The sequence below is a fragment of the Melanotaenia boesemani genome, chromosome 20 (genome assembly GCF_017639745.1).
Source record: "Melanotaenia boesemani isolate fMelBoe1 chromosome 20, fMelBoe1.pri, whole genome shotgun sequence".
In the NCBI taxonomy this organism is placed as follows: Eukaryota; Metazoa; Chordata; class Actinopteri; order Atheriniformes; family Melanotaeniidae; genus Melanotaenia; species Melanotaenia boesemani.
The window spans coordinates 4306754-4333195 of NC_055701.1; the positions used below are offsets into that span (position 1 = coordinate 4306754).

Genomic DNA, 26442 nt, shown 5'->3' on the forward strand with positions numbered 1-26442 from the left:
ACTGCAGAAGAAAGAGTATCTATGAAGAACAACTTTCAAGTGAATTCTTTACTTATTTATGGATAAACATACTGTTGCTTTTTTAGGCTTATGAGAAGCTAGTTAGTCTATGTAGTTACAGTAACAACTGGTTCATCCCTTACATTGGGTGGTTTTTTAATATTTGAAAAGTTTATTTAAACATTATAGTTATTATAGTTAAATAAAAGTACTGCAAGCTTTTCCTTTAAACTGTAGCCATTAAAAAATAGAAAAAGAAATCAATTGAATATGAATAAATAAATCTTTTTTTTAAAAAAGACAACCTTATCCAAGAAGGAGCTAAAAGATTGCGTACACCATTGCTAACTAGAAAAAACTACAACTACCAGGGGACCTCACGCTCAATTCTTCCGGTTTACGGTTACTACGGGAGACGGAGGGAAGCTACAGCAGAGCGCACAAGCAGTTAAACGTCGTATTTTAACAGTTTCGCAGTTATGCGCCGTAGATATTTTTTAACGGCTGGCTGTTTTCAAAGTATGTGAGCCCAAAAGAAATTATGTAGGTGTTTGGTTTGTATCGATAGATAATTAAAGCTAACTGAGCTAAGCTAACAGTTTAGGCTAATGTAAATGCCACATTCATATTAAGGCCGCATGATGGACGTTTGAAATGTTAAATAGTTATATCTGCTTGTGTTCCAATCATATTCTAGCTTAGGTCATTCATAGGTTTGGTGTTATAAATACGCCGTTTGTCATTCATCTTGGACTGACGAATCTCTTAATATTGCCGTTACAACCATGTTCATTTACCTCAGCAAAAAGGTGAGCAGTCTACCAATAAATATGTTTTGAAGTCAGAGTCTTGGTTAACAACGTGGCTGCCATTATCCGTGTCTTATAGATTGCTATTCCGAATAATATTCACCTTAAATGTGTCTCATGGAACAAAGACCAAGGCTTCATTGCCTGTGGGGGAGATGATGCTCTCCTCAAAGTACTCAAGCTTGAAACTCAGACAGGTAAGTTGAGGATATGGAGCTGGGATCCACCTCCAGCTATTTCTGCTTCTTGATAGGCTTTGATGCTTGGTTCAAATTATTTGCATAAATAAAATAGCAGAAAGTATTTCAGTTTAGAAGAAAAAGGACAAATTCATTCAGCTTCTGTATATGTGTAAGTGCATTTGTTACAGTCAGTGTTGTTGCATAATGTACATGTGATTTAGATTAGAAAGCAATAGCAGTTTAAAGGAAATCTCCTGAAACTTTAATAAGCCTTTTGGCTCAGTTCTGGTTCCTCTATGTCCAGTCACTGTAAGTAGAAATAGCACCACTCTGGCTGTTGAACAGGCATGCTGTTGTTATGTACTTGATAACCCTGATAAAAACAAAACCAAGAATAATTCATTAACAAAGAGCCTTTACTGTCCACAGATGATGCCAGACTAAAAGGCCTTGCTGCACCCAGTAACCTGTCCATGAACCAGACTCTAGAAGGACATATTGGTGAGTCTACTTCAAGCCCGCTGTTGTAGGAGAATTTAACCATTTAGGTAGTGTTATAAAGTGGAAATTATTTAATTCTTCATGACTAAAACAAATGCAGGTGCAGTGCAAGTGGTGACCTGGAATGAACAATACAAGAAGTTGACGACCAGTGATGAGACAGGACTCATTATTGTGTGGATGCTCTACAAAGGTGAGAACTGGAACCAAACTAAAACACTTCTTCCTTTGAACTTATCTTGTTTAGTTGTTTGCTTCTGTTCCTTCCTGAGGTGCATGGTATGAAGAGATGATTAACAACAGGAACAAGTCAGTGGTGAGGAGCATGAGCTGGAATGCTGATGGTCAGAAGATCTGCATTGTGTATGAAGATGGAGCGGTCATCGTTGGATCTGTTGATGGTACCATTACTTTAAAAAAAAAAAAAAAAAAAAAAAAAAACAATGCAAACTTACTTAACAAGTATTATCTTTAACATGTGAACTATTCTTTTGTAGGAAACCGTATTTGGGGAAAGGAACTGAAAGGAAGTCAGCTCGCTCATGTGGCATGGTCACCTGACAGCAAAATCCTCCTCTTTGGCATGGCCAATGGGGAAGTACACATCTATGACAATCAAGGAAACTTCATTGTGAGTGTGAAAGTTACATTCATGACCTGTTCCCATGTTATGCTGCATGGCTTCTTGCCTCAGGTTGCTGCTTCTCATCAAGCCAAGCACATGGTGCAGTACTACAGTGGCTCTGCAGTTCATTCATTTTTATTTGCAAGTTTGCAGTACACTTCAGCTTATACTTAAACTTTCCTACATTAGTGCAAATATGTAATAATTGTGTGGTGTTTCAGATGAAAATGACCATCATTTGTCTCACCATGGCGACCGGAGCTGTCAGTATAGCTGGTATCCACTGGTATGCAGGAACTGGGGGATACGTTGAGCCAGACTGTCCATGTCTTGCCATTTGTTATGACAATGGAAGATGTCAAATCATGCGTTATGAGAATGATGAAAGTAAGCAACCAAAAATCCTTTAAAGGACTCTAAAATGTTCAGATTAAATATTTCATAGAAGTGAAACTGAATTCTTTTGCCTTTTCTGCAGATCCAGTGTGTATCGATACTTTGATGAATGTGGTCAGCATCCAGTGGAACCACTGTGGCAGTGTGTTAGCAGTGGCAGGTTCCCTCAGATCCTTAAATAAAGAGAAAGAATTCAATGTGATTCAGTTCTACACACCATTTGGAGAGGTGAGATATTTGGATTGATTTCACTTTTGAAATTTGCCCCTAATTACTGTTTATTCCTTTTAGAAATTATGCTGCTGTTGATGATGATTATTACTATTATTATTATTATTAAATCTCTTACATGTAAGAATGAAATAACTGTAAGTAGCACATGTGTGTACACATCAATGGTCCCATAAGAAGGTTCATATCGTTTGTCAGTAGCTGTACACTAGTGGTATATTTTGGACGGTCTTATACGGTCTTATACGATGGTCCACAAAAGGTGCAACACGCTCTTATCTACAAAGAGTTTAATTAGTCTGTATACCTTTACCTTGAGATTATTAAAAGCTCAAATATGTACACTTAATTGTCAGTGATGGTTTTGCACCATTAATATAAGACAAAGTTCCACAGTTTTTATCTGAAGAGCCATTTTAAAGGGTGCTATTTTTGCTTTCTTTGGATACATAAATGACCATTATTTCATTGTGTGAAGCTAAAAATTGTTCTTAGCAACAAGATTTATGTTTGCAGTGACACAATTTTTTTTGTTTTTTAAAGATAATTGATGTCCTTTTCTTTAACAGTTGTGCTTCAAATAAAGATAAATATTTTTCTGCATCTCATTGTTGTTCACAGTTATTAATAACAATCATTGTATGTGGGTAATAATCAAAAGGCAATCTTAAAAATGTGTTATTGTGGTGTTGAGTGTGCTTGATAAAATTTGGGTGCAGTTCAAGTTTTTTTGCTGGTGCTTAAACCCAAATTAAAAAGTTACGTGCACCAGTGCAACCGATGCAAAAAGGTTAGTCTAGAAGAGTGCAATATTAATAAGACTCTGTGTCTGCACAGCATCTAAGAACTCTCAAAGTGCCTGGCAAACAGATGTCAGGGGTTGCCTGGGAGGGAGGAGGACTGCGGATTGGCCTGGCTGTGGACTCCTACATCTACTTTGCCAACATAAGACCAGATTATAAGGTATTAACCAACTCCTGTCACTCATATGGTCAAAGGCACACTTTGACCAAAAATGTTTAAAGTTATTAATAAATCCTTGTTAATGGTTGTGTAAAATATGCAGTATTTTTTTTTAAAGATTCATGGTGTGTCAAGATTGTTGGTTCCATCTTGTGATTTACGTAAGAGGTCACAAATGTGGTATCTGTGGACACATGTCCTTCAGGATTTGAGTGTATCTCACCAGTTTTTTTATATGTCAACAGTGGGGCTACTGCTGCAGCACAGTTGTATATGCATACACAAAGCCAGAGCGGCAGGAATACTGTGTAGTATTTTGGGACACCAAGAACAATGAGAAATGTGTTAAATATGTCAAAAGTCTGATGTCCATTACTACCTCTGGAGACTTCTGCATCCTGGCCAGCAAGGCAGATGAAACACAGCCTCAGGTACAAAACAAAACACGGTCTGTATGGTTATTACATTGTTAGGCATGGTCTCTTCCTGTTGTGTTGAGAGAAACTTAATCCCTAATTTTTTTCTGTTTTCTTGCCATGTATTTAAACTTCTTGTCACCCAGGAGAATGCTGGGTTAGAGGCTGTTAATCCTGCAAGGGTAATGTGCAATTCAAAACCTCCCACCCTTAAACACGGTCAAATGTGTGCAAACAATAACACAGGAAAAACTCACTCCACTGTGTCTCTTTCAGTACGTCCTGATTCTGTGTAACTCCATTGGAACGCCACTGGACTCAAAATACATAAACATCGGTGAGTTTCAAGTAGAAGTGCTGGATACGCAGCTCCTAATCAAAACCACAATGGGATCATTCATGCGTCATATCAACTCTGAAAGCTCGTCTGCCAATCTTATGTAGCACTGGAATAACTGAAGTATCATTTCAGCTCAAGCTTGGTGTAATTCTTCAAGCTAGTATGACAAAGTCACACCATGTGTACAAAAACATGGGAGCTGGCATCCTGCCTGTTGCCACAGTTACTTTATATACCTACAGTCCTCTAGCAGAGCCGTGGCTGTGTTTATGTTTCAAAGCGTTTCTGTCAGGGAGAATTGGAGGTTATCTCAGAGTCAAAATTTAAGTTCTGGATGTCTGAAGGTTAATTTGCCTGGATGGGTTTTAGAATTAATTATATGCTGATTGGAGGCCATGTGATGAGTTGAGAACATGCTATACCTCTAAATATGTATTTGAATCAACCCACACAGAAAATGTTTGGTCAGATTTGAGCTTAATTTGACTTCATATATATGTGTATATACATATATATATATATATATATATATATATATATATATATATATATATATAAAACTATGGAATAAATTTGTGTATTTATGTAAATATTTTAACAACTAGCCAAATCCATACTGTTGCCAAGTCTGTTAGTTCAGTTCTTTATGATTAAAATTTAAAGGTACAGTGTTTAAGAATTACTGACTTCTAGTGGTAAAGATGTGAACAGTAATCACTAGTTGTTAATGGACGGTAGCTGTCAGTGGCCAAAATTCTTCCAGAGACCAAAGTAGCTCCAGATGCAGCAATAACTGTGCTACAGGTAACTACTTAAACATTGTGTACATGTACTGTCACCTTCTATTGTCTTTTTTTAAGGGCCTGTTATGTTCAGCGCAGAAGACAGACAGATAGTTTCGTCCATTTACTGCGTCAGTTATACACATAATTTGGTCCATTGTTTTCATGAAGCTTAGCCATCCATTGTTTGATGCAGAAGGCGTAGTACTACCACTGGAAATCGCAGGGGCAGTGCTGAGTAGAATAGCTAACATGCAACCAGCAGAAGGTTCGCATTTCACAGTTATTTGTCCATTCAGAGACACCGTAGTAAAAATGGTGACTTGTTTGTGGCACCATGGCAAATTGATATGAGTCATTTTAAGAAAATAAAGTTATTTTAGAAATGTTATTAGACACCAATACAAACACAGTTTTTATTGATATATTTTTTTTTGTTACATTCTGCACCTTTACGGGCCTAAAGTTAATCATACACATAGATCCTCAATATTAACATTTACTACAAATCAGTTTTCCCATGTTGTAGAAAAATATATGAACGCCATACTGATCATTGTCTTTTTGCTTTTAAACCTGATCATGTTTTAATTGTTTGTTTAGATCCACTATTCGTTACCATGACAAAGACACACGTCATTGCTGCATCCAAAGATGCTTTCTACCTGTGGCAATACAGAGTGGCAAAAAAACTGACTGCTCTGGAGATCAACCAAGTGAGCAGAACAAAGAAAGGAGGGAGAGAGAGGTGAGTCTTCTCAGGCTTATGGACAACATTTAGAATAGTCTTGCACTTCATCTAAACTGTGTGGTATGAGGACTGAAAACAAAGGCAGGTTGTGGAGTATAAGATTACTGTAGAAAACCCACTCCAGGATGTGCAGTACACATTAGGCAGATCATTGAAAACTTACAGGAAGGCAGGAGCACCACTGTGCTAGATTTTGTGAGTCAGTGGACGAAACCTCGGCTTTACTGGCTCACTGTTGCAGTGTAAAGTCTTGGTCCTGGCAGGGCAATGAAAAGGATTCATTCATCTGAATAAAATGCCACAGAGGTTCCAGACAGACTGGTTGTGATCTAATGTTCTGCCAGGCTCATCTTCACACCTGGACCACAAGCCAGAGCAGGAGAGTATCTCTCTACGTGTCCTTCTCACATGTTTACTCCTCCTGTTTCTCCAGGGCCTATCACATCGACAGCAATCCATCAGGAGCCAATGACTTGGGTTCAAATCTTGAAAAAGACTTTGCGGTAAGAAATGTTTTATCTGCTCTCATGCAAAGACTTAAACACAGAAAAATACACATGGAAGAGATATTTTTTTAAAGTTGATCATTTAAAATGATTTGTAATGAAATGCCCTTTTCCACAAAATATTACCCCAAAGAACTGTTAAAACAAATTGAGCTAAATAGATCAGCAATATGACCTGAAGAATACTAATCTAACAATTTAAACTAATAACTATTATAGAGTGGATAAATTATTGTGACTCTAATGTGTTTTGTTTTTATTTCAGGCAACTCGAGATCCCATCTGTTGCATTACAGCAACAGATAAAACCCTCATGGTGGTATGTGCCTTACTGTTCTTAATGAAGAATGTGGAATCAAACAATGAAAACAACATTAGATTTTAAGTGTCTCTGTCCTCACAGGGTCGCGAATCCGGCATCATCCACAGATACAGCCTTCCAAATGTTACTCTCATCCAGAAGTACACCATGAACAACCGAGCTTATTACATGTCATTGAACTGCAACTCCAGGTTAACTTAGTTTGGTGTTTTTAGTGTTAAAGAATTAACAGATTTTAGCTCACTCATATTGTGTTTTGGTATGTAACACCTTATGTGTCATCAATCCTTATTTTCTTTAGTCGCCTGGCCATAATCGACATCGCAGGTGTACTGACGTTATTGAATCTGGAAGCTCGTTCCACCCCAGACGACGGCACAAGAGACCAGGCCTCTGTGGGAGATCCGTCCAAGTTTGAGCGCAAAGATGTCTGGGACATGAAGTGGGCGAATGACAACCCAGATCTGTTCGCCATGATGGAGAAGACCAGGATGTACGTCTTTAGGAACCTGGACCCAGAGGTGGATACACAAAATGGTTTTCAAAAAAGGAAACTGACAACAAACAAAATGATTTAATTTACAACTGAAACATCCAGCACGCTGCCATGTTTTATTACTAAGTTATGTTACTCACTTCATTTACAAAACAACAGGAACCCATCCAAACCTCGGGATACATCTGCAGCTTTGAGGACCTGGAAATCAAATCTGTCTTGCTTGATGAAATCATGAAGGTAAACTTAAATTTTTTTAATGTGATTCATCACTTTGTTCGCAGACATAAAGAGTGGCTCTTCACACAACTGTAACCGTGTAAGTTACTGCCTTTCCTGAGTGAAACTGTGTGGACTGTTGTCGTGCAGGACCCAGAGAGGCCGAACAAAGACAACCTCATCAACTTTGAAATCCGCTCTCTGAGAGACAGCCGTGCACTGATTGAAAAAGTGGGCATTGAAGATGCTTCACAGTTCATTGAAGACAATCCTCACCCAAGACTCTGGTAAATTATTGATATGCTAATAATTTAATGTCTGTGAAGATCATTTTTGTTGGCACAAAGAGGTGTTTTTTCCTCTTAACCTCTATTAATAAATCTGATTTTCCAGAGTCTGAACATGCAAGTTTTTATGTTTTGTGTTTAACTGCTGACAAAAATGTAATTTTATTTATAAATGCAAAGATTTTTGTTTATCTGGTGTATGGTGAATAAATGCTCATATGAAGTACTTGAACATCCGATTTAAAGACATTAAATTTAAAATTTAAAAATCATTTGAAATTCAGAGTACAAGTTAACTGTAGCTTTTGATTTATATCTGTGTAGAATATACAGGGATTTATTGGTATGGGCGAGTGATAATAGAGAATTAAAGATTGATGAGATTGCTGTTGGTTTTGTGCATTCTCTGGCTCGAGTGTCAATTTTTGCAGGATCACTCAGAATCTGGCTCCATCAACAAAGTCAGTCGGTATCAGTGTGTGATACAAAGATGACCTTAACAGACACCTCAGAATTATACATTCACAGAATGAATTAATGCAGATTAAAGCTCCATTACAGTTTAAATCTAATTGAAACTAGGAACCCTGCAGTATCTGTTCATATCTTGTCATTCTGGATCTGCCAGGCGTCTGCTGGCTGAAGCAGCCCTCCAGAAACTGGATCTGAAGACAGCCGAGCAGGCCTTCGTCCGCTGCAAAGACTACCAGGGCATCGAGTTCGTCAAGCGTCTGGGCAACCTGCAGAGTGAGCCCATGAAACAAGCTGAAGTGGCAGCCTATTTCGGCAGGTTTGAGGAAGCCGATAGAATGTACCTGGATATGGATCGCAGGTACAACAAACCAAACTATGCCGGTCACTTATGTTTTTGTTGAGTTTGAATTGGCTGGAATCAGTTCTTTGATGTGACGTTTTCTGTGCAGGGACCTTGCCATCAGCCTCAGGATCAAGCTGGGAGACTGGTTCAAGGTGCAGCATCTGCTTAAAAGTGGCTCTGGGGACTGTGACGATGCTCTGCTCAAACAGGCGTACAATGCGATCGGGGACTACTATGCTGACAGACAGAAGTGGTATTTAATGTTTTTTTTCTCATTCTTCCTCTGTTAGTTTGGAGTATTTGTATATGTAGCATAAACATCGCTACATTTATTAGAAATTTACTTTGATATGTTGTGTAAAGTGTATGTATATTGGGGAAAAGTTCCATGATGAGGACTATGCACTAATACAAAAGGCAGAGTAGTACTTTTTCATGTTTGATACTCGTGCCCTTTTCTCTATTTTACTTTAGTTTATTTTTAAAGGGAGGGAAAACAGAAAAACATCCCTGCAGAAGGATGCTGAGATGATGCTCAGTGCCTTTTCTCTACACAAGCTGGTTGTATTTGTGATCAAACAGTTGAGTCTTCATTTTGTCTGATCAGATGCTGAAGGGTGTGAGAGTAGATTAAGACTAACCTTTAACAACCCCTCCTTGCAGCCTATTATTGAGACTGCTGTGCTGTACTGATCGATCTCCACAAAGAACTCATACTGGCCCTCTGGTTTGTTTTTTACCCGTGTGATAAAGTTGGTCATCCCATTCAGGTTAATAGTCAGATATGAGAAATCTCTTTGTGGTTCCGAACTTCTTCCATTTCAGAATGATGGAGGCTTCTCTGATGGGCCACAGATTTAGTAGATTTCCATTTTTAATTCCCGAGACCTGTGCCTTGTCCTGATCCTGTGTCACAGGCTTGTAAACACAGCTGGCTGGTTTTCACTGTGAAGTTTATCATTATTAATGATCAACTGTAAGTCCTTATACTTCCCTTAAAGGATCAGTGTGGTGAAGTTTTACATTGAGGGTCGCAACCAGGAGAGACTGGCAGAATGTTACTACATGCTGGAGGACTACGAGGGCCTTGAAAAGCTGACCACAGATCTGCCTGAGAATCATAAATTATTACCGGTGAGCCAGGTGTCCAGGTCCAGCCAAACGCTGACACTGATTTTCCTTTTGAACTTTGTAGTCTTTAAGACTGTTTGTGCCCATAAATTGTCCTGTATGTTGCAGGAGATTGGACAGATGTTTGCCACTGTGGGGATGTGTGAACAAGCTGTGAACGCCTACCTTAAGTGCAACCAGCCCAAAGCTGCCATTGACACGTGCGTCCATCTGAACCAGGTGAGAGACAGACGGAAAACTTGTGGCGCCAGAGTCTCTGAGTGACACTCAGTGATTCTCAGAGCACAGCAGCCAACCTGGCACCTGCTGTCCTCCCACTCCCACCCTCTGTCTGACTGATATTTGTCTCTGGAGTGTGAGTGCTGTTCCCAAACTTTCACCTCTGATCTGTTGGCTACAGAAGAAACTGTTCAGGATGGACTCAAAGACAGAAAAAGCTTTTGTTGCACGAGCACAGTGAACTGCAGCGGTTCGGTCTGCAGCCTCAACAGGCTTTAGTGTTAATTTTTTCCCAATTTTGTCCAATTTGTTGACTTTGTGGTTAAATCTGCTGCTTTTTAAAAACCAAATAAAGAGGATCTCAACTGTTAGCTTGTATTTTGTTATGTAGCTGTTACCAACTGTCTATGACACAGTTTTCAGATTAAAGTAAATGTTGGATTTATTGTGGCGACTTTTCTGTGAATTCTATTAGATTTTTAGAAAAAGCAGAAATTGATTTAACTTTTTCTGATTGTTTTTCTTTCAGTGGAACAAAGCTGTAGAACTGGCTAGAACTCACAACATGAAGGAGATTAAATCTCTTCTTTCCAAATATGCTTCACACCTTCTGGAGAAGAATAAAACTCTGGAGGCAGTCGAACTGTATCGGAAGGCCCACCACTTTCTCGATGCAGCCAAACTCATGTTTAAGGCAAGTTTACGTTTGAATTACTTCAGACGACCTTCATGAAAAAAGTTTACATTTAGATCCAACGGCTCGAATCCGGCCAGAATTCACCGCTTCTTGGTTTTTTTGGACTTTTAAACATCAGTAACTATGAAATAGATTCTGGGAAAACCTCTAGTTGTCCTTCAATATTCAAACAAAGCCTGCACTGAAACTGTAACATCCAGGTGGAGACATAGCGGTGGGTTCTCACAGATGCTCCAGTCTGCCAGGAAAAACAGAATAAACTCTCCAAATCTAGGTTTGCAGCACCTGTTAGGATTTAGAAGGCTAAACTACAAAAGTTTCTGAAGGTAAAGCCACAGAAAGCAACTGTAAATAACAGATGTTGGTTTTTTATTTTTATTGTAATCACTTTGCATAATTAAAATGAAAAAACTGCTTGTTTTTTCTTTCTTTGTATGAGTCAACAAGTGCAGATTAATAATGAAAATGCTCATTTATTTTTTAAAAACTAAGCTTAAAATGCAGACTTGTGCTGAAAGTAGATTTACGGCTGCTGGTTGCAGATCGCAGACGAGGAGGCGAAGAAACGGAGCCGACCTCTGAGGGTGAAGAAGCTTTATGTGCTGGCAGCGCAGCTTGTTGAAAATTACCATGAGCAAGTGAAGACATCGCAGCAGAGCAAAGCCAAAGGCAAAAAGTCTGAGGTAACATTCTGCAGGACAGTTTACTGAGTAATGTATACTCCAAGTAATAATAATGATTAAAAAATCAACACTTTAAAGTGTATGTTAATAAAGTTTAACTTTAGATATTATTTGTGGAGTTTTTCTGAGGAATACGTATATTTGTGTGTATTTATTATAGCTCTATGTTTTTATAATGGTGTGCATCTTTACATGTAATTAGGCAACATTTGCACTCGCTGGTCTGCTTGAAGAAGATGCCACCTCCTCAGACAGCCGCATCGTGGACAACGCCTGGCGAGGAGCAGAAGCATATCACTTCTTCCTTCTTGCTCAAAGGCAGCTGTATGCAGGCTACATGGACAATGCCATGCGCACAGGTAACCAATAAAACACACACATCACATAATATAATTATTACTTTTTAGCCATATTTTACAGCTAAAACAAGAAGTCAGGTAATGGATGACGTTTTGGCAATATGTTTTTCTTCCATATAGTTGACGATATTCCGTATTTCTTGTTCTCAGAAAGTGAGAATTTGCTCTTTTGTTGCTTCTAAACATTTCAATTATGTACTTTTTACTGTATGTACTGTTTGACAAAATGTGCTTATTGTAGACGTCATTAATTAAACGCTTTAACAGTGAGAATTAATAAATAAACCTTTTCTGGAGACTCAAGGTCACCTTTTAAAAATCAAGAATAAGGAATCAATAAAGCATATAAATTATTAAACTGAAAGCTTTACACTGCTTTCTATTTCAGTCACATTTTCACCTTTCTAATTCTCACACTTTACATTTCTCTTTGATGTATGAAATTTGTAAATAACAATACATCATTATCCTATTTAAATATAAATTGTTAGATAGAATTGTCGGTCTTCAGCACACTTCTCAGCACCAGTTACAGAGAAAAGACGACAAAGATGGACGCCGGCTCTGAATTCACGGTAGAATTCTTCTGCCATCTAGTGCCATTTAAATCAGTCACTGATCAAAGTCTCAACATGAGTTAGTGTCTCATGCTGCTTTTATTATATATATATATATTATATATTATATATATTTATTATAATTACATGATAATTTGGTCAATATTTACATTTTGAGGTAATTATCTGGTTATTCTGGTTATTCATGAAGACGCCATAAATGCAAATACAACCAGTGGAAATAACCTCTGCAGCCTCTGTTATTTAACTGACTTTAATTTTCTAGATAATCACAGAAAAAGTGCAGAATGAATTTACTGAACAGGGAAATTTGGACATCATTAAACCCAGTTGTGTTACTGACCTGTTGCCAGTTAACCTGAATAACTGTCCAATGCTCCTCCAGTTGTTTTTGATTTGTGAAAATGACTTTTTCAGCTTTTTGTTCCAACTTTTTTATGTGTTGCTGCCATCAAATTTGAAATGAGCTCATATTTTCTATGAAATGGTAAAATGTCTCAGCTTCAGCATCTGGTATGTTTATGTTCTACTGGCTATAAGTCCACGAGATTTTAAAATCATTGTATTTGGTTTTATTTACATTTTACACAGTATTCCAGTTTTTTGGAAATATAGTTGTATTTATTAAGTTAATTAGACATGGCTCAGAAATGGCAAATTGACACATAAATTTAAATTCTCCTACATTTCAGGGAAACATGAGTCATGTTTATGACCCAACTGGGTTTATCTTGCGTGTAGGGCCTACACATAGTAAGCTGTGAAATGTTCTCATGGAAATAACTTGATCTCCAGTTCAGCCAGTGTGAGTCTAACTTTCCACTCTTCATACCACATTAAAGCTCTTCACCTGCGCGAATACGAGGATGTCATCCCGGCGGTGGAGATCTACTCTCTGCTTGCCACTTGTTCTGTAGCCAGCCGCGCATTCGGCACATGCTCAAAAGCCTTCATCAAGCTGGAGTCCTTGGAGAGTCTGAGCCCCCAGGAGCAGCAGCTTTATGAGGATTTGGCCCTGGAGATCTTCACCAAGCATCCCCCTAAGGACACCCGGGTGATGGAGCCGAGCAGCTCATCAGAGGGGTGAGAGCATCAAACTGTGGCTTAAAATACTGACGGGAGATCAGTGACTTCAAATTTCCAAATAATTTCTACTGAATGTGCTTATTAATCAAAAATTGATAACAAAATAAAGATGTTTAGGTTTACGAATACAGTAAGAAATAAACTGTTGGGTTGGAGCTCCAGAACCTAAACCACTTGTAAGGATGTGAATTAATCTCTTAACTTCACGTCTGAACATCAGATTCAGTTCAAAGCTCTTCGACTTTTCAATGAATTTTTAAGGATGCCAAAATATTTCCTGAAATGACTTAAATTAGTTCTGCTTCTGTTTTTGTCAGGCCAGAGGGGAAATTACCCACATGCATTGTGACGGGTCTGCCGATCCAGGAGTACCAGTTCTGGATGTGCAGCGTCTGCAAACACTGTGCTATGGAACAGGAGATCAGTAAATACAACTGCTGCCCTCTGTGCCACAGTCCTGTAGCATGATGCAGAAAACCATAAATTTCCCAAGACGATTTCATTTCAGACTGAGGAGGAAAGTATCAAAACATTTGAACACACTTTCTTCATTTGTAGAACGTATGAAATATGTTTGTAGAAACATCTTTTTTCCTGCCCAGCGATCTGTATATTAAGTCTATAAGCAGGCAGCTGCATGGTTGTTAATAACACCGTGTCAGGAGTCAAAACAGAAATGTCCAAACTTCCTTACACGTTATTATTCATTCCATACGTTACTAATACCTTATTTTTATATTGAGATCATTAGTAAAAACAGCCATCATATTAAGTAAACAGTTTAAAATATCTACTGATTGTATTCAGTTTTTGGCATATTGTTGACGGTTGTATTTGATGAAGAAATTCTACGACTTTTCCCCCATTTTCTCACATTTCTTTAGAAAAAGCCTTAATATTCAAACCATCATCAGTCTTTACTGAAAACCTGACACTCGGGATTAACAGCTAAGAGCCATTTGTAGAACAAGCTCATTTGTTCAGGTCTTTGGAGTTTTACTTCAAGAAATTTTACTTTTAGATTTCTTCACAATATGCAGATGCTTTGAATCTCTGTCCATCTGAAAGACTCTGCCTCTCTGAGGTGCTCTTTATGCAGCCAGTCATGTTACTTACCTGCTGCTTATAATCAGTTACAGCAAGCATCTCCAGCTATTTGGTTTTTATTAGTAACACTATTCCACCTTTTTTGAGATGTGTTATTGTCATTTATTCAAGATGAGTTAATATTTTTATGAAATGGTAAAATGTGTCACTTTCATCATTTTACATGTTTTCTGTTTTATGAATAAAATCTTTGATTATTAGAATTGAAAATCATTGCAGCCTGATTTTATTTACTTTTAAGACTTGTCATCCCAGTTTTTTTGGAATTGGTAGAAACTCAATTTTTGGCTATTTATGTTTAAATAAATTAAAATGGTTTCTGAAAAGAATTATCATCAACATTTATAGTGGCTGAAAATAACTGATTCATTTAATAACAAAATAATCACATAATATAAAAGATCTCATGTGAACTTGTACAATATATCCAAACTGGGAAGAGGGACACTGTCATGCCATGTCACATTAATCTTCTATTCCTGTTAGGAAGTTCCAGCTGAATGAACAGACTCCAGTAGGAAACTCTGTAAAGGTTCTTTACTAGTTTCAGCTCCATCAAGCCTTTTTAGAGAGATATTTTTAAGTTAGTGGACTGTCTTACTGCTTGACACTTCTGGTGTTCTGCTTCGGCTTTTCTTGGCATTTCCATGTTAATGCTGATTTAATCAATTACTATTTTATCTTAGCTTTCATGTGTGCTTTCTTTTTTAAACACTTGCACAAGGGATAGCAGAGTTTCATCAACATTTGATGTATCCCTCCATCAAGTTGCTCTTGATGCACTTGCTGCCCTCTTGTGTATGCTTTGGCTTTAAAAATAGCTCTCCTTACCTTACAGTTTATGCTCTAAATGATTTAACATGCATGTCACCAGTAGTATTAACTTTTTAAACATTAACTGAGTGGTTTAACTTGCAGTAGATTATATCTTGTACATCTTTCCAGCCTCTCTCCCCTCCCTCCCTCATTTCATCCAACACTGTGATTCACATGTACAGGCCTACATTTTTTACTTTTAATTTTTTTTTCACGCTTGCTTGTGTTGGTTTTGACAAGTACTCTTTTTCATATCAAGACAAGCAATTGTTACAGAAATGGGTTTGGGTCTGGAGGATTTGGGTTCAGGTCCCTGGTCTGGCAACATCATTATTGGCTCTTAATGCCCAACTGAAATATGGCAGCTCATTGCTCTCTAGTGAAATATAGTTCAGATACGTGGAATACAGAGCCTGATTTTCCAACTGGGATGAATAAAGTAAATATAAAAAGGAGCTGAAAGAAACAGCGATATAATTAATCACAGACAAGCACCTTTATTTAACATCACATTTCAAGTGTTTAGGTTTAGGATTTAGGTTTAGGTTCTTTTTATTTTGTTTTCAGCAAACTAACAAAGTTAAAAGCTAATTACACAAAATAACACAAAAGAACAAACTTGTGATATCTGCCCTTTTATCATGTCTATATTCTTTTGTATTATCACCGTTTCAGAAAACAATTAATCATATATTCAACATACAATAATACATCACCGTAAGAAAATCCTCAACAACCAGCTTGCTGGTGGTAAACATGCTACTACACTAAAACACTTCTTTATATTTGCTTATTGCAGTTTTTTTCTTTATTCCTTAAAATGAACACCAATTTCTACTGTGTTTATTTTCTTATTCAAGTTAATCCACAGTGTGACCCCTTTCACTGCAACACAGCGTTCCCTCAGTTTTCTCCTAAATATTGTTTCATATATATATATATATATATATATATATATATATATATATATATATATATATATATTCTTTTTAAATTATATCAACTTTCCTTTTTAAATCTGCTCTGCAGTTCGTTTGGTCGTGCTCTTTCATGGGCTTTAAACATCATTTTTAAAGTGCAACATTCCACCAGTTCTTGAATTTTTAACTATTTCAATGTAGAAAATAAAGGATTTGTTGGCTCTTTATTCGGTTTCTAATGGCTCTCGTTTGTAAAATGAAAACTGATTGTGTGACTGTTTTACCTGCACTCCCCCAGATTCAGTACCATTGGTGAGATGGGGAAGGATCGGACTGTTCCTGCCGCCTGGCTGTTTGAATCAAACCAACTTTTCGTCAGCACTAATTCTCTTTCCACCATTTTAATGACCTGTGTTAAGTTCTCCCCTGTGTGAAGAAAAGTTGTATCATCAGCAAACAGGATGCAGTTTAGAAGCTGAGAACATTGATTAGATTGTTTATATGAAGTGAGAAACAGATGTAGAGATAAATATGAAGGTGGAGTGTGACCTGTCAGAGGGGAAAAACAATAATAAAACAAGAGCCACAAAACAAAAATATGTGTTGCTTAATATTTTCTTAAATGTTGAATATAAAATTTTATATTTATTCTCTTGTTTTTTATCTTATTTTTCTGTTATATGTTTTCTCTGGAATGTCTTGTTTTTGCTTTTTTCTGTTTCCTGAAGTCTTGTTCTGCTCTTGGTCTTGTTGTGTTTGCAGCTGATGGCTCCGTCAGTACAGAGAGACAAATGTCTGTATTTTATTGACACAGCTTGATCTGCATTACGATAAGAAGAAAAAAAAGCATAACCATAATCAGTTGTTACACATAAAATCTACCGTTAGGTGAAATCAAATCAGAACAATAATTAGCCCTTCTATATCAAATAGGTTGAAACAGTGACAATCACCTTGAACAGGCTGCAGTGCCCTGAATTGTCAGCACATTATGCATTAAAGTTTAAACATCTCCTAACAGCCTGTTAGAGGAGGATGTGCTGGCTTGTGACAAGCAGCATCCCGCCCAGTGCTGGACTCTCACACACCTCACACTGCACTATCCTCCCTCACTCTGGACTGAGCAGAGCAAGACAACAGCCTATGGACGGGTAAGCTGCTGCTGTTTCCTCCTGGTTCTATGTCCACCCTCCACCCAAAAAAAAAAAAAAAAAAAAACTCTTACAGGACAATTTATGATGTATTTTTAGAGGACTTACAAGGTCAGTAATGTTTCACGTTTAGTGCTTTTAAGTCTAATATATAATTGTAATATAATGTGTAAGAGATTAAATTTGTGGCATAAAAATATCACTTTAGGTAATGCTGACACAGGACATAGCCTGGTGTCACAGGAGCCCAGATGCAACCTGATACATGATGACACTGATGTACGGCTGCTCCATGTGATCAAATAACGTTCAGGAAACTGTGAGGTGTGCTAGTTTTATTTTGTTTGTGTGCAGGTGGCGAGGTCTCTGAGATTTTCAGTGAGCAGCCAACAGCAGCTTCATCATGGTGTACGGCCAGATCCTGCATCAGCCCGATGAGTGCTTCATTAACGTCAACGTTGGAGGATTCAGGCAACGGATGGATCAAACTGTGCTGAGGAGATTCCCACAGACGCGCCTCGGTCGTCTTCTGTGCTGCAGCTCCAAAGAAGCCATCCTGGAGCTCTGTGATGACTTCAGCCCCTCTGACATGGAGTACTACTTTGACCGCAGCCCTAACTTTTTTTGTTACGTTCTCAACTTTTACCTGACAGGGAAAATCCACCTGGTGGATGGGTTATGCGTTGTCTCGTTTTTCCAGGAGATAGAGTACTGGGGCATCAAGGAGCGTCACCTAGATTTGTGCTGCAGCTACAGATTTCTGGAGCTGATGGAGAAGCGATGCCGGGGTCAGCAGTGTGATGACCAACAGCTCTACAGCTTGGACTCTTCCGTAGAGGAGCTGTCAACTGTGGAGGACGACATGGAAATCTTTGAAGGCTCCTGGTGTGCAAATGTCCGCAGAAGTATTTGGATTCGACTTGAGAATCCTGGTTTCTCCACCTCAGCCAAAGCGATAGCGGTGGCTTCAGTGAGTGTGGTCATCATCTCCATTGTGGCCATGTGCTTAAACAGCATGCCAGAATTTCATCAGGGAGACTCTGATGAAAAGCAGATTGAGAACCCTGTGCTGGCTTTCTTTGAAAACCTGTGTGTCCTGCTCTTCTCTGCTGAGTTTGTTCTTCGTTTGACTGTTGCACCATCAGCCAGGAAGTTCTTGTGCAGCCCTTTTAATATAATCGACTTTTTATCAGTAATGCCCTTCTACATCACTTTTATCTGTGATAAAGTAAACAAAGAAGAGAACACAGAGTTGGAGAACGTCGGTAAAGTGGTTCAGATCTTGAGGTTGATGCGAGTGTTTCGTATTTTGAAGCTGGCTCGTCACTCGGCTGGTCTCCGCGCCCTCGGGGCCACACTGAGGCACAGCTCTCGTGAAATGGGGCAGCTGGTGCTTTTCTTGTCTATGGGCGTCTCTTTGTTTTCTGCTCTTATTTACTTTGTAGAAAAAGAGTCTCCAGAGTCACAGCTGCAGACCATCCCTATTGGCTGGTGGTGGGCCACCATTAGCATGACCACGGTGGGTTACGGGGACACGTTCCCAGTTACTTTAGCTGGGCGGCTGATAGGATCCCTCTGCATCATCTGTGGACTGCTGATCGTGGCTCTACCCATTACTAACGTTTTCAACAAGTTCTCCAAGTTCCACCAAAAGCAAAAACACTTATTTATCAAGCAGAGCAATAACCAATAACAGAGCAAACCAGGATGCAGCTGAAAAACTCCACAGCATCGATGGATGGGGTTAAGATTCACGATACTGATGCTGCTCATCGGTCCAGTATTTTAACTGTATTATAAGCTTCATTCATGAATACGCACTCAGACAGAACCTTATGTTCATCTTGTGTGTCCTTTATGTGCATATTTAGTTCGTTTTCAGAGAACTTGCTGATGGTAGCCAGTCGTAGCGGAGCAATAGAACTGTGGGGGCAATGCTGCACAGTAAGCAGCCGCGCAACCAGCAAAGGAACCAACGAAGAAGAACCTACAACGTTTCTAAAGGCTGCACAGACCACCGCCGTCTGCTGTTCTGCCTCGTTTTGTCTCTCATTCGGAGAATGTACGTTATCCTGATCTCCTCTCCATGTTTGCTGTTGTCTGAAAATCACATTGGAAGTCGGAATAAACTGCACTCTAGTGTAATAATTAAATAACAACAACATAAAGGACTCGTGGGAGTATGTAGGCAGTGATGCTTGAGAACATTTGACATGGATGTACCTATTTACATACATAAAGGGAGCATAAATTATGCTTTATTTTGTACTTTATGTTATTTTTTAAAAGACTGGGTGGCCAACCTGCAGCTTCTTTGGAGATAAAATGTTAAATCTAAGGTTTACACTATTCAATATACTCATGAAGACAAGGCTTACATGCATTTCTTTAATGATGCACACAGGATCTTTAATACATTTATTTCTCTGTCCCTAAGAGTAAGTTATATTTTCCTGTGTGGTGCATGATGCTGTATGAGATGGGAAGCTTCATTTATTCCCTGCACAGGTTTTGACAGAAAGATCTTTCTCTTGGGTCTTTTAATAGCAGGGTGTGAATCTTTAGAAATCACACAGTTCAGGTCAGATTATGAGTGATTTAAAATAAAATCTTCTAACGCTGCAAAATGAAGCTAATTACAGAACATGGAGTAAACTAATTTCACCTAATTGGACTCAGAGTTGCAGACTTAAACACACATCAGTAGAAATTTATATATAAGTGAACTGTTAATGCAGATGCTGTTAGATTACTTGATTGTGTCTTTGTACAGCTGATGTATATAAATATAATCTCCATTAAATAAAAGAAAAGACATGACAGTATAGCACATTTAGTCTTAGTTTTAACTTTTATCTTAAATCTAAACTCTTCACTGATTACTGCATTAAATCATCATCTGTTCCTTTCATGAAGTATTTCATGTTAAAGCGGTGCAACATTTTAACAAACAGCTGGACATTTTTAACCTAAACTTAGGACAATATATGTAATGAGTGTGTTGGCTGGTAGTGTTTCCTTTTGTGAGTTTTTTACTAAAAAAAGTTTTACCTTAACAGCAGCTTAGATAATAATTTATTCATTAATGCTACATGGTGATGTTTGACTAGCAGGTGGCTACAGGGAGGTGGATGGTGTTATTCTGATGACCTTCATGCAACATATCAGTAGTAAAAGACTAAAAAATCCTTCCACCTTCTACTTTCCCACACTCTTACTCATTTTTCTGTTTGCTTTGGCTTTTATTAGAAACAAGTACACCGTACACATTTTAACCCCTTAAAGCCGGTCGTTGCAAATTTGCTATTTATTTTATTTCTTTATATCTGATTTCTTTATTTTATTTGTTGGCTTTTATTCACTCTTACTTATGTATTTATTTTCTATTATCTGTTTTTTAAATTTATTAATCATTATTAATTTATTTAATGTTTATTTTTTTATTTTATTCCAGTCTTTTTCTTTTGTGTTGGTTCTGATTTTCTTTTTTCTTGTATTTATGTTGTTTTATATAATTGTAATTACATTCAGGCGTTAAGGGGTTAATAGGTCACGGATCCCACCATGTGACCCAGACCCGGGTCCATCTTAAAATTCACAACCGTGGATTGTGGTATGAAAACATTTTGGAGACCTCCCACATGTTTTCTGTTAAGACTGGGTTGACTAACTCTACCGATTTCTTTCTGTCAGATGATGTGAGCCTGGTATTTGTCATTTTTGCCTTTTATTGTAAAATGTAGTATAATAAAATAATCCAACCCTTTCTTCCATGGAGCACTGTATAATAAATAGTCTGCCTAAATGCCCATGGTAATTAAAAATGGGACTGGCTGTATTTCTTGATAAATTCCTCAATAGTCCACATTAATTAGCCCAAACACTTGGCCCCATCCCTCTGTTTTACTGGAATAAGATGCCCCATTTTCTCTTCATAAAGACTTTGACTCAGAATCAGATATTCATCAATATTATCTCCCGCTTTTCCTAAATAGTTTTAACAATTTAAGCTGATGGTTAATATGAGGAGGTGAAAGCTTAGATGGGAAATGATATACATTAGATAGACATAATGTCAGAACTAAACCTTGTTTATCTTGTTTATGTCTTTTTATTCACTGTATAATTTTGAATTTACATTTTTTTCTATAAAGTATTAATAAAGGATCGATTTAAAATGTCTCACTGTGTCAACATTGTTTTTTTCAGTGCCCGTCTCTTTTCCCAGCATCCAGTCTGATGGATCTATGCGTCATTGAGTCTCTATTGTCTTTGCTTTAAACTGCTTTTAATCACCTAATCCATGAAGAGGACACTTGCTGTTTGCCGGGTCATCATTGTAGTGAGCTCTTAATCAATAAAACCAAGTCCAATGTTAATAAAAATCCTTAGAAAGTGCTGAATTTTCAATTCGTCCTAAGATGAGTGCAGACACTCTTTGATTAGAAGAAGAAACTTAGAGCTACTGCATTTCCATTCTTGTCTTTGCAGAATTAGTTGCTTTAATGTTGAAGCTATGAGGAAGTGTTTGCTTGTTCTGTTCTCAGGGCTGCTTCCCTCATGCTGCCCTAACCTTCATCGCCAGCAGACATGTGTGTTTTCCCTTCCAGAGATTAGAAACGATCAATGAAAACAGACAACATGTCCAAGCTGCCCTTCCCAGGATGCCAACGCCGTAATCAACTGATCCTGATATGTAGTTAGTTCCACAAATATATGGACACTAACCCAGCATTTAGGATTTTAACTAAATCTGTTTAGTTTTATTTGTTTGATTAAAACAGGTTTAAAGTGAAAATTGGGAGTTTTTGATTATTTGCCTCCAAAACTGCAGGAAGAGTTTAGGATTTTTACTTTTAAACACACAAAAAACTTTTAAATAGTCATTTTTTTGCAGTGCCTGAATTGTGGAGGCCATTGACATCATCAGAGACTGGCTTTCCTCCTCTGTGAAGCTTTCTCAGGACTTTTCTGCAGCTTTATATGTGTGTTTGTGGGTCTTTGTGCCTTTCAGTTTAGTCGAAATAGCTCAAACAGGTTGAGCTGGAATAATTAACGCTGTCAGTGTAGAATACTGCTTTTCTTTAGCTACCAAGGCTCCTGGGTTGCTTTCTCAGTGTTTGGGGCCATTGTTCAGCTGTACTGTGATGTGCTATTCAGTTAGTTTTCCTGAATTTGACCAAATCTGAGCAAACAGTTTGTTTCTGGCTGCTTTTGTCTTTGTTCTTATTATCAATAAACAGTTTTGACTCCATACCCGCAGATGTCTGAGACTGACATCTCAAACGTCATACCATAGTTGTTCTTTCAGATTATCATGACATGTCTGCACACCGTTAACTCTCTACTTGGGTGCCCCAAAGCTCGAAAGCAGGGAGCCTCCCTTTTTTCAGTACACAGGACTTTCTTGGGCCTGGGATCTCCATGGTTTCTTGTCATACTGCAGTGCAGATGATTTCTCCTTCTCACCAGATGACAACACAGTTTCAGTAAAAATGTTCTGCCTGATTTCTGACATTCAGTCATTCATTTAGAAATCTGCAAGGAGCCTGTTATTCGTCTGAGTCTGCATCTGTCTCTTTGTCATTTCTCTTTGCACTTCGCAGCACCATGAATATCATGCTATATCTGACTGAGTTTTCTAGCCATGTTTTTCTCTCACTTCAGCTACCGCAATGCTCTTCCAGCACGTCGTCCAGCTCACACACTGAGACCCCTTCAGGGGGTCCAGAATGTGGTGGTGCCTCTGGTACTAAATCAACCAAAAAGGATTCATTTCACTCCATTACCAATCCAATTTAATTGATTACCCACGGCTGCCTGAATCAAATTTAAGCCATTAATGCTTGTGTATAGAGTGACTGCGGGGGCCAACACTCCAGATATTCCAGTCATGTGGATTTTTTCTGCACCACAATGTTCCTTGCAGGAGCATCGTCTGGTTTAGTGATCCCTGTATGCACAAGACAACCACCGTCCAGACTTGTTTAATTTGAGGTGGAATTACATGTTATCAGAGCAGGGTCGTCCTTTTCTTCCACCACCTGTTCTGACACTCTGACAAACTGAACCTGCTTTTTTTTTTCTTTACTTTATCATTTATCCTCTGTCATTAAGATGGATTTATATTTATTTAACCGTCTGTATTTACCAGGATTTTACTGCAGTGTAGCCTGAATGTTGTTTTCTGTCTTGTAAGCCACTTTGGATAAACAGCACCTGTTAAATGTAAATGTAAGTCATGCACATCCATGATAATACACCACCTTTTTAAAATGAATCAAACTGTTTGTTTGTTCTTTCCTTCTGGTGGATTTCTTTAGTCTCTCTTGGAATCAGCTCCAGACTTTTTAATCTGCACAACTGATGAAGAAACAAAGGGGAAAAATAGTGTGTCAATTGTTTAATTACATTTGAGTCACTAAAATGTCATGATAAAAACATGTGGACCTCGCTGTAAATCACAGCCTGTTTTCAGATATGTCTCCCTGGCAGCTGAGGACGTTTATAGCATCGCTGTCAGCTGTCAGGAATTGCTAAGTATCTTTTGGCTTCAGCGGTTAAATAAATGTTTAAATCAGCACTTAGAGGCAGGGTCATGTTTTCTGCTTGGGTTCCTCCTGCTGTGACATCCCTTTACAGTGAAAGTTACACAGTAATGTGCTCTGATTTCATTCTTTTCTATATAAAAGTCATCGTCAGCAGGACTGTGGTCATCTCAGTACTGAAGGTGCTCTTAATTCTGGCATCATGAAGGTGGTCCAAGAAACTTGTTTCATCTATGAGTTAGTGCAGTGATCCCCAACCCTGGTCCTCAAGGCCCACTATTCTGCAAGTATTAGATGTTTCCCTGCTGCAACACACCCGATTCAAATTAAATAAATAAATCTCTGACAAGCTCTGCACAAGTGTGCAGTTGAGACATTAATTTAAGTCAGGTGTGTTGAAGCAGGGAAACAATGAAAGTCTGAGGACTGAAGTTGGATCCCTGAGTTAGATGTATGCAAGTCAAAAACTCTTCAAGTGAGCTCAGAAACTGTTTGCTAAAGGATTAAAAACATGAAACCCTTTTTCACACGTCAGCACAATGCTGCAGCTTTGGCTGGAGATCTGTGTGAGGTTGGCCGAATCTGAAGGTATGCAGCAAGTGAATGTAAATCATTTCACAGTTTTACACCTGTAGCAACAGTAGCACGTGTTGCAGAACAACCTCCACCATGTCATTCATGCATGACAGCTGCTCATCAAGTATATAAATAGTTTCAGACCTTTACAAAAAATAAATAAAAATAAAAGAGGGAGTTAACAAATAAAAAGAAAAAATTACAAATAATTTTGAAAAATGAAATCAAATTAAACACAGATAAGAAAAGCCCCCCCATTTCTCAGATATAATGTCTGAAAGAAAGTAGAAAGAAGTATGTATTTATTTATTAATTATTAAGTTTTCAACCAGCCATCACTTTTTCTTTTCAGCTGATTACGTGTCTACACACAATCATATACATCCAGTTCACAAACTAGACAAGGCAAATATGATTTGAACATATAATAATAATCGTAAGACGCAGAGAAAATAAACCTGATCAACTTCTAAAAAGTCAGTTTCAATAGTAGCGAAATGCTGATACGTCATGCAAACACCAAGTAAGCAATATCCTTTCAGTGGCACAGGTAAATTAGATTTAGTGTGACTTTAGTCAGATTTACAAGGATTTTAAAAGCCTGATTTTAGTTAGAGCAACAAAATAATTCAATTTCTTTCCTCAAAACATCCAAAATGTACTGAATGAAAGATTAAAATGTGCCACCAGACAGGGAACACAAAAATCTGTTGTCAGATTTGTGTGTAGAAAGTACACACACACACACACACACACACACACACACCTGGATGTAAATTAGAGACTAAAACAGGAGCAACTATGTATCTGTGGTGGCTGTAAGTCTCTGTGTGTGTGCATTAAAATAAATTATGAAAATGCATAGGAATTAAAAATTGAGCAGACTGGCTGGAGTCTAGATGTTCAATGATCCAGACTGGTTTATGAGAACATCAAACCTTTAGAACAAAGTTTGCTAGAAGGATTTTATTCAAATAATAAATGTAATTTTTTTCTTTAGGATTTCAAGATTAATCTGAAACAAAACAAAAGCTTGTGTAAACTGTACAGTCCTGTAACGTCAGCGATCCCCTCCATGCACAGCTTGGATACTTGTGCTTTAGTTGCTGAAAATCTACAGATACTTTCCACTGAAAGACATAAAAAAAAGCCTTGCAATAACATTTTATGTAATCAAACACCACATCAGGATTGTTTTGCAGCTTCATCACATCTTCCCTCTGGCAGTTGCAGTACTGAGCCACAGCAGAATAACTCAGCTTTTTTTTATTGCTTTGCTGCTCTCTTACTGGCGTCATAAGCTTATAATCAATTCACCTTTAATTACCCTTGTGGTTATCTGCCTCTGCTGACTCAGCAGGTGCACTTTCAATCACAATGAAGGACATGTTTCTGAAGTGCATTTCATAGTGGTGGAAAAACACTCACCCTTGTTTTCTCTCTCTCTCTGAGTGAAACATTGCCTGTGTTGTCTTAAATTTTTAGTAAGCGTTCATCAGATTTTAGGCTGGAAATCAATCCCATCCAAGGACATTGAATAGTGACAGGAAAGAGAGGCAGAGGAGAAATCTTTATATCCAGATAACCGAGGCTGCTGTGACGGCGTGCATCAGTTTGTTCATGTTTATTTTAGGTTAATAAAAAGTAGATAAAGTCACAAAAAAGCGCTGTTCATTCAGTCACGTATTCTCAGGGGGAACGATTATATTACACCATGTCTCAGTGTCAAACACCTGACTCAGGCCGAGCCGGCTGATGCTCCCAGAATATCAGTGTTTGATTTCAAGGAAAGTGCAGATGCACGGATTTCATTTCAGCTATCGAAGCCGATGGAGTTGGTCCAAAAATACATTCAAATCAAACTTCTGACAAGTAAATATGATAAATCACAGCCAGTATGATGCTGAAAGTGGGAGACAGAACAGCTA

At 38.1% G+C, this 26442-nt stretch overlaps 2 protein-coding genes across 2 annotated transcripts; both read left to right on the plus strand.

Moving 5' to 3' along the window:
• Positions 1-409: 409 nt before the first annotated feature.
• On the plus strand, positions 410-14648 carry wdr35 (WD repeat domain 35). Its single transcript, XM_041972782.1, has 28 exons — positions 410-809; positions 889-1006; positions 1421-1492; positions 1593-1685; positions 1765-1893; positions 1990-2123; positions 2339-2504; positions 2596-2741; positions 3582-3707; positions 3953-4138; positions 4270-4305; positions 4400-4460; positions 5849-5993; positions 6430-6499; positions 6768-6821; positions 6906-7015; positions 7126-7345; positions 7480-7560; positions 7690-7826; positions 8455-8658; positions 8750-8896; positions 9645-9777; positions 9883-9993; positions 10523-10687; positions 11233-11373; positions 11576-11732; positions 13153-13393; positions 13714-14648. The coding sequence occupies exons 1-28, from the start codon at positions 786-788 to the stop codon at positions 13862-13864; spliced, it is 3558 nt and encodes a 1185-aa protein (XP_041828716.1). The 5' UTR covers positions 410-785; the 3' UTR covers positions 13865-14648.
• A 3054-nt stretch (positions 14649-17702) lies between these two features.
• kcns3a (potassium voltage-gated channel, delayed-rectifier, subfamily S, member 3a) lies at positions 17703-19095 on the plus strand. Its single transcript, XM_041972359.1, has one exon. The coding sequence runs from the start codon at positions 17794-17796 to the stop codon at positions 19081-19083; it is 1290 nt and encodes a 429-aa protein (XP_041828293.1). The 5' UTR covers positions 17703-17793; the 3' UTR covers positions 19084-19095.
• The last annotated feature ends 7347 nt before the right edge of the window (positions 19096-26442 follow it).

Coding starts and splice junctions, on each gene's coding strand:
- kcns3a (XM_041972359.1), top strand. CDS start 17,794: ATGGTGTACGGCCAGATCCTGCATCAGCCCGATGAGTGCTTCATTAAC.
- wdr35 (XM_041972782.1), top strand. CDS start 786: ATGTTCATTTACCTCAGCAAAAAG. Junction 9,778..9,882: donor AGAATCATAAATTATTACCG/GTGAGCCAGGTG, acceptor TGTATGTTGCAG/GAGATTGGACAGATGTTTGC. Junction 10,688..11,232: donor CAGCCAAACTCATGTTTAAG/GCAAGTTTACGT, acceptor TGCTGGTTGCAG/ATCGCAGACGAGGAGGCGAA.